Here is an 8,348-nt window from a genome sequence, read left to right on the forward strand (position 1 = left end):
CCAGTCGATTAGATCAGCCCCAGTATGCAACTGGTACTTAATTTATTGACCCCGAAAGGATGAAAGGCAAAGTCAACCTTGGTGGAATTTGAACTCAGAACATAAAGACAGACAGAATACCGCGAAGCATTTTGCCTGGTGTGCTAATGTTTCTTATTTCTTTACTGCCCACAAGGGGCTACACACAGAGGGGACAAACAAGGGCAGACAAACAGATTAAGTCGATTATATTGACACCAGTGCATAACTGGTACTTATTTAATCGACCCCGAAAGGATGAAAGGCAAAGTTGACCTCGTCAGAATTTTAACTCAGAATGTAGCAGCAGACGAAATGCCGCTAAGCATTTTGCACAGCATGCTAACGTTTCTGCCAGCTCACCGCCTTTGGCTTGAAATACTGAAGAGAAAAACCAATCATGTAGCATCTCTAGAGTTTACTGCTGCATCTACTACACATGATTAATTTTCAAAGCTATATAATTTTTGAAGTAGAAAACTTGTTTTACATTAAGTAAAAAATTACTGCCATTTTCACAAAATTTATAGCCAAAGCTTTATATCAGGAAATATTTCTTTTTCCACTTAGAAAATTATTTAATATTGACTCAGTCAAATTGGCATCATTTATATGAATTTTCTTGTTTTCATTCCAGTCTTCTCTCAGGCTAAAAAGAAGAAATTATTGGCTGTCAACTCTATTCAGCAACCATGTAAGCGACTAATGATTTACAGTCGGGTAAGTTTTCTTTGAATATTACCAACACATATTTTATTTATATTTCAATGCTTTTATTTATTTTGTATGAAAATATTTTTTCCTTTTGCTTTTATTACTAAAAAATAATCATTTAACAATAATGGTTTCAAATTTTGGCACAAAGCCAGCAATTTCAGGGATAGGAGTAAGTTGATTACAACTACTAATTTAATCAACCCCAAAAGGATGAAGGCAAAGTTCATCTCATTGGAGTTTGTTCTCAGAATGTAAAGACAGATAAAATACTGCTTAGTATTTTGCCTGGTGTGTTCACAATTCTGCTAGCTTGCAGCCTTATAACCATTTTATAATTTTATACTGTAATAAGAGCTGCGTCTGTCCGTCTATCCGAAGCCAACAGTAATTAGATAGAGGAAAAGTAGAGAGAGAGAGAGAGAGAGGAATGTAGAGAAGTAGAGTTGAGAAGGGGAGGGAGAAAAAGAGAGACAGAAGAATTTACCAGATTAGGAACAAGTAGACATCATAATGAAAATGTAAAAAGACTTACGTGTAATGTTGGCTACACGGAAATAGTGTAAATATTGATATGCTGCCTATGTAATAAGTACAGATTTGCTTAATAATTTCTTTGTTATTTTATTACTGATTTTGTAAAGTATTTGTATAAATAAGAAATCAAAATCGAGTTAAATTTGACACTAAACTCCACTTGCTAAGACCTGTTGAGGCAAGTGAAATCGAACTAAATTCGACGACTGGCACCCATGCCAACGTCGTCTCCCTCATTGGACATGAAACTCAGCTTGCGAAGACTTATTGGGGCAAGCGAAAGCAAAATTGTGATGGCACCTGTGCCCAGCGTCGCCTTTCTGGCACTTGTGCCCGTGGCATGTGTAAGGATTTCCGAGCGAGATCGTTGCCAGCGCCCCTGGACTGGCTCTTGTGTGGGTGGCACATAAAATACACCATTTTGAGCGTGACCGTTGCCAGTACTGCCTAACTGGCCTTCATGCGGGTGGCACGTAAAAGCACCCACTACACTCTCTGAGTGGTTGGCGTTAGGAAGGGCATCCAGCTGTAGAAACTCTCCCAAATTAGATTGGAGCCTGGTGTAGCCATCTGGTTTCACCAGTCCTCAGTCAAATCGTCCAGCCCATGCTAGCATGGAAAGCGGACGTTAAACGACGACGATGATGATGATGATGATTATCAAATTATATCTTTTGTGTATTTCTCAAGCAATAGTTGAATTAAATTGAAATGTTATTCTAAACATAGCATTGTTTTTTTCCTTATTAACTGGTCATGTTCTAGTAATGTATAACACAAATAGTACTTTATTTTCTTTAGTATTTGCTTTCTTTATTTGAGCAAAGCAGAATTGCAGTATCTTAAGGGAACCATATTCATTACAAAGCTGGATGTACTTCTATTCCCATTTCACTATGTTAGGCAATAGTCTGAAGGATATGTTACCTAACAGGCAATCCTTCTCTGCTCACACTGAACTAGTCACCATACCTAAGAACAAATATTTTTACCATTCAATACTTTTGAATAAGTTTATAAGTACTGTAAAATCTGACTGTAAAAACAATCTGTAATAGTTATGACAATTCTCAGCTCATCCAACTGTGTAGCTTTCAGAAACATCTTTCTTTTCTTGCTTATTGAACAATACTCATTTTCTTTCTTTTTCTTCTTTTAATACTAAATTATAAAACACTAATTTGCATTAGTTGACAAATTCCTCTGACAAGACAGATTCTGATTGATTCAAATTCAGCCTAAGAACTATAAAAATCTGGTAGTTCCATACATCTCTATTAATATCATGTTACAATTAAGATGTTTCATTTACTACTGAAGTAATTCTCAGTCTTACATTTGGGTTAACACTACTGTTGTGCCATATGTACATGTTATAGTGACTGTTGTATTTCCTGTGTAATGTAAATCTGTTATCAAATTTTCAGTTAAGAATGAGCCCAACCTCCAGTATCAGAATAATTTCCTACTAAGACTTTAGCTTATGTATTTGCCTTATTATCAGTCTATCAAAGCACCTTGCTTCCTGTACACATCTGTCAATTTTCCTGATTTTTTTTTCTTTCTATGAACCTTCTATTAATTGTTTTCATGCATACATTATCTTTCCTCTGCTCAAATAATTGATAAGTTATTGGTATTGATGGAATTGGTTGACTGCAAATGGTTATACAAGTTAATGTAACAAATTGTATTACTCCTGTTTATGCAGGACTTATTAGTATACTTTCAAAACTCAATTGAGAAAAGGTGAGATGTAGAGATATACACACAAAATGATATTAAAATGGTAAGAAGTCATAGGCTTTGTCACAACAAAGCTCACATTAACCACTCTATCTGAACTCTCAGTAGGAAATCAAAGATTATAAATTCCAGAATTTATCCAAAAATGTAAAAAAAAAAAAAATATTGCTGATGAATGGTTATGATATCAGTCATACAAACAACTAGCATGAGACTTTGAAGCATTATGGCTGATGGCTTGGTTATTTACAAAATGCTATATTGTGAATGTTTTATTTTTTCCACTGCTTATTTTATTTGTATTTTCCACATATTTTCAAAAATATTTATTATAGGATTTCAAAATTCACTCTTATGGTTTTAAGATGGTTGGAAACAATGAAAAAATTATTCAGGTAAGCCTTTGAAAAAGTTCAGTAAATATAACTGAACTTTTCTTATCTTCAGAAGATTAAATAAATATCACAAAAGTAATTTGAAAATGTCTCATTATTAATACTTAGATAAAATGCCTTCTAGTATATAGCTATGACCCTTTTTATGTTATAAGTTCAAATCCTTTGCCTTTCATTCTTCCAAAGTACTAGTCAAATACAATACAGAGATTGATACAATTGAATGTCCCATCCTTCAAGTTTGAGGTCTTGTGCCTATGCAAAGAATAATAATAATTTCAAATTTTGGCGCAAAGCTAGCAGTTTCAGGGGAAGGGATAAGTCAATTATCTCAACCCCAGTGCTCAACTGCCACTTATTTTATTCTTTTCTACTCTAGGCACAAGGCCCCCAATTTTTTTTTGGGGGGGGGGGGTAGTTGAATAGATTGATCCCCAGTACACAACTGGTACTTAATTTATTGACCCCCAAAGAGATGAAAGGCAAAGTAGACCTCAACGGAATTTAAACTCAGAATGTAAAGACAGATGAAATACTACTAAGCATTTCACCTGGTGTGCTAATGTTTCTGCCTGCTTGCCATCTTTGGTACTTATTTTATTGACCCTAAAAGGGTGAAAAAGGCAAAGTCAACCTCAGTGGAATTTGAACTCAGAATGTAGAGATAGAAAAAATGCTGCTACACATTCTTCCTGGTGCAGTAACGATTTTGCCAGCTTGCTACCTTCTTAATCTTATAATAATTTTGTTTGTTTCTCCATTACTTAGCCTGCCTATAATGCTTTCACATGATTAGTTGACGGGAAAGGCAAAGAATGAGAGAAAAAAAGGGAGAGAGATAAAGAGGGTAAGGTGAGGAGTGAGAAAGAAAGAGGGAGAAAGAAAAAGAGGGAAAGGGAAGCATCCATGACATGAGGTGAGAGAACGTAATATTTATTATGTAGTTAAAAAGTTAGTTGAAAGTAGTGATATAGAGGAGAGTTAGAAATATAATTTTAGCAGAGGGGTGATCTTCTGATGGTGAGGTTAAAGAAAGGCAGAGAGTTGGTGGTGGTGAGAGGATAGAGAAAAGTGTAATGTTTTTTATGTCTACAATGTGACGCTGGTAGTGATTTAGAAGTATATAATATCGTGGTATGCATAGCTACTTCTGCATTGCTGAAGACTAATTGTTGTCAGGCTGCTCTTGAGCGCTACTGGTAACATGTAACCCAGTACAACCTGCCGCATGGTTGGGTCGTTGGCAACTAAACTGGCAACCCCATCAAGCTTGCTTGGTGAGGAGGTTGATTGTTGAACACCCTGCAGGATGAAAAAATAAGACTCGTCAAAGGGCAGAAGAACGATTGTGTAGACAATGGCCAATTCAACAAGTGCCTTGTTGCAGTGAAGTGCCTGTGTGCTCCATTGACCCAGAGAGCTATGCTGGAGGGAGAGAAATCTTCCGGCAGGTTTTACCAGGCCAGACAGGTTGAAGGGTAGGAGACAGACAAAACCTTAACGACAATAAATTGAAACGTCGGCAGCAGGGAGTGAGTTTAGTTATCGGCAGGACCTAGCAGATCAGATGCCTGGCTTTGAACTAGCAGCATGTTATGCAGAGGATCTTGAATACAAGACAATAGATGAGTCCCTAATATTCCTAGTTAGATGGAAACTGCGGGACCACATGGAGCAGCGCCCTGTGACTGCTATAGTATGTGCAACCGAAACCCCTGAAAAGGGGTATCCTATGGGACAATCTAGATGAGATAATTGTTGCCTTAATAATAATAATAATATTGATTTCAAATTTTGGCACAAAGCCAGCAATTTTGGGGAGGGAGTAAGTCAATTACATTGACCCCAGTCCTCAAGTGGTACTTATTTTGTTGACTCCAAAAGGATGAAAGGCAAAGTTTACCTCAGTGGAATTTTAAATCAGAATGTAAAGATGGGCAATATGCTGCTAAGTATTTTGCCTGGTGTGCTAACAATTCTACCAGCTTGCCACCTTCTTAATAATAATAATAATAATAATAATAATAATGAGAGCTTCTAATTTATCTGCTCTCCACCTCCAAAAGTTGCATGTCTACAAAAGCTTTACAGGACTAAACAGCTGCTACAATCTGTGTTGACACAATGAAAGGTAAGTCTGGTGAGATTGTTGAAATACTTGAGCAGAGGCATGTTGATGTGTGCTGTCTACAAGAGGTACAGTGGAGGAGAACCTCAGCTAGACTACTTGCAGGTAAGAGAAATAGATACAAGTTCTTTTGAGTAGGCATCAATGATGGGTTAGGTGGCATAGGTATTCTTTTGGCAGAGAAATGGGTGAATAAGGTAATTGAGGTAGTCAGGGTGTGTAACAGGACTTAATGTAGCAGTGTCATTTATCTCTGCATATGCTACACATCAGATTTGCAGATACTTCTATGAATCCCTTCACCAAACTACCTCAGTGATGGAAGACAAGGACATTTTCATCATGGTTGGGGACTTCAGTGGCCATGTTGGAAAATACTCTGATGATTTTCATGGTGTGCATGGAGGTGATGGCTTTGTCTTCAGAAATGAGGAAGCTGCTGGAGTTCTGTGACACAAATGACTTAATGGTTTGCAACACCAACTTCAAGAAACCTGCCAGCCTTATCAAGTTTGTGGGTACACTAGCTAGATTGAATAAATCCTCACCAGAAACGGATAGGAATATGTTCATGAATGTTCCCAGTTGAAGAATGTACAACTCAACATAAGTTAGTAGTTAGGGACTTTAGACTTAAGGCTAGAAGGATCCTGAGACACAGACCAATACAGAAAAAGAAGCTATGGAAGCTCAAGGATCCTTCAAATGGACAGAGATTTAGAGATGCCCTAAATGAAGATTTTGATGAGTAGAAGTCAGAGATGGAGACATACAACATAGAGAGGAGTTCTTTCAGGAACAATCTACTGAGGGCAACAGATTAAATCTGTGATTTGAGTGAAACTTCTGCCAGACCAAAGGTGACATAGTGGTGGAACAGTCAGGTCAACAGGTCTATAAAAGAAGAGTGGAAGAGTGGGGGTAGCAAAGAACCATATCAGATAACTAAAAGAGATGCTAAGCATCAGGCGTATCTAGCTAGGGCCAAAGCAGAAAGGAAGAGGTTTGCCAATGTCTTACCACATGAAGATCAAAGTTTTGAGTTGTTCTTGTTTGCTAGACAATGTGTTAGCGAAAACCAAGATATTGTAGGAGAGAAGTGCGTACGAACAGATAATGGTATACTTGCTCTTAGTAATCCTGAAATGAAAGAGACGTAGATGAGCTACTACGAAAGACTATTAGATGTGGAGAATGAATGGGAGAAAGGCAGTCTTCGTCATTTGAACCCAACATAGGAACCAGAGCAGAACGAAACTGGTATACTCCATTGGATGTGCAATGTCAGTGCACATGTGCGACAAGAAGTCAGGCAGTGTGCAAAAGAGGAAACTGCACTGGTTTGGTCATATGTGGATGGATGAGGATAGTTGCATAAAGAAGTGCTAATCTCTTAAAGTGGACGGAATTTGTAGAAGTGGGAAGCTGAGGGAGACATGGGACAAAGTTTGAAGATCAATGTCAAAATGCTGAGCCTTGCAAAGGAGATGAGAGAAGACTAAGATATGTGGTTTATTGCTGTACTCAGGAAGACCTGCCCACTAAGACAGAATTGATATCCTAAAACAAAGGTGCCTTGTAAAAAACATTTGTATGGCTGCTGGTACCATGTAAAACGCATTGGTGCTGGTGCCACATAAAAAGCACTCAGTACACTTGGTAAAGTCGTTGGCATTAGGAAGGGCATCCAGCTGTTGAAACCAAGCCAAAACAGACTATGGAACCTGGTGTGGTCCTTGACCTTGCCAGTTCCTGTCAAGCTGTTCAACCCATCTCAAAACAGAAAACATACATTAAATGTTGATATTGATGATGATGAACTGGGCACTTTGGCCAATTTCCTCCCGAAGACATTCTCACCACTCTTCCATATCTCTTTACCAGTGACACCTCCATCACCTGCCTAAGTATTATATTCTGCTGTTGTAATTAAATGTGAACTGAATGAAATACTTCACCATCTTTCCCTGTCACTACTTATCCTTCCTACTCTAGAACCATTTCACTTGACATCTATCCTTCATTCTTAATATTATCCCTCTCCACCTACATTTTGCATTGATCAATCTTCAGTGTCACAAGATTTGCTCTCCTCCTCCAATGCCATACATCTCTCACTTTCCTCATGCACTTTGCTTGCCTCTCCTCTCATACTCTTGCAACCTACACTTTCTACTTTATTATTATTACTATCTTGCTACTTTTCAATCCTTTCAGTACTGCCAATCATCTCCTACTTTTCCCTACCTCACCTACTTCATATATCACTGGTCACCTCCACTCCTTATTCACCATTCACAACATCTACCTCTCAATCCTACCCAATTTCTACCGTCATCACTTTTACCTACTGTTATATGGACTGTTGGATATGTTATTCGTCTGACGTTCCGTGTGTCACTGTGGTTCGTCGGAGTTCATTGTTTCATTGTTGTTGTTCTGATTGACTGGAGTAGTAAAATGTCATTGATATATATGGCGGACATGACTCTTGTTTTATTAACATCGAACTTTCGGTGAGTGTGTTCTTTGTATGTAATTGAATAATAAATGTAATAATTAAATTGTACAACTCGTCTTTTCTCTGCGAGTCTCCCGAGAGGAATACAACAGAGTTTATTGGCGTCGCCGGTAGGATACATGCTTACTTTACCGTAAAATTATTCATCGTAATAACAATGGCTGAAAAACAGACAGTAGAACTTATTAAATTGTTTAGGGAACAAATGGACAAGCAAATGCAACAACATAAGAGAGATATGGACACTCTGTTAAAACTGTTTGGTGCTCAACAAGTTGAAGGCGATCCT

The 8,348-nt window shown here is 37.8% G+C and overlaps 2 protein-coding genes across 4 annotated transcripts in view; one reads left to right on the plus strand and one right to left on the minus strand.

Moving 5' to 3' along the window:
• The window catches only part of LOC106868939 (myotubularin-related protein 10-A), a 408,915-nt gene that overhangs the window by 286,155 nt on the left and 114,412 nt on the right, over positions 1-8,348 (plus strand). For all 3 annotated transcript variants that reach the window (XM_052973209.1, XM_052973212.1, XM_052973211.1), the window contains 2 exons: positions 656-738; positions 3,351-3,410. In XM_052973209.1, coding sequence (XP_052829169.1) covers positions 656-738; positions 3,351-3,410 — 143 coding nt within the window. The remainder of the gene's footprint in view (positions 1-655; positions 739-3,350; positions 3,411-8,348) is intronic.
• Positions 1-8,348, minus strand: part of LOC106873751 (leucine-rich repeat protein SHOC-2-like) — a 705,478-nt gene that overhangs the window by 207,079 nt on the left and 490,051 nt on the right. The window lies entirely within an intron of this gene.

Source organism: Octopus bimaculoides, chromosome 15, assembly GCF_001194135.2.
Source record: "Octopus bimaculoides isolate UCB-OBI-ISO-001 chromosome 15, ASM119413v2, whole genome shotgun sequence".
Taxonomy (NCBI): Eukaryota; Metazoa; Mollusca; class Cephalopoda; order Octopoda; family Octopodidae; genus Octopus; species Octopus bimaculoides.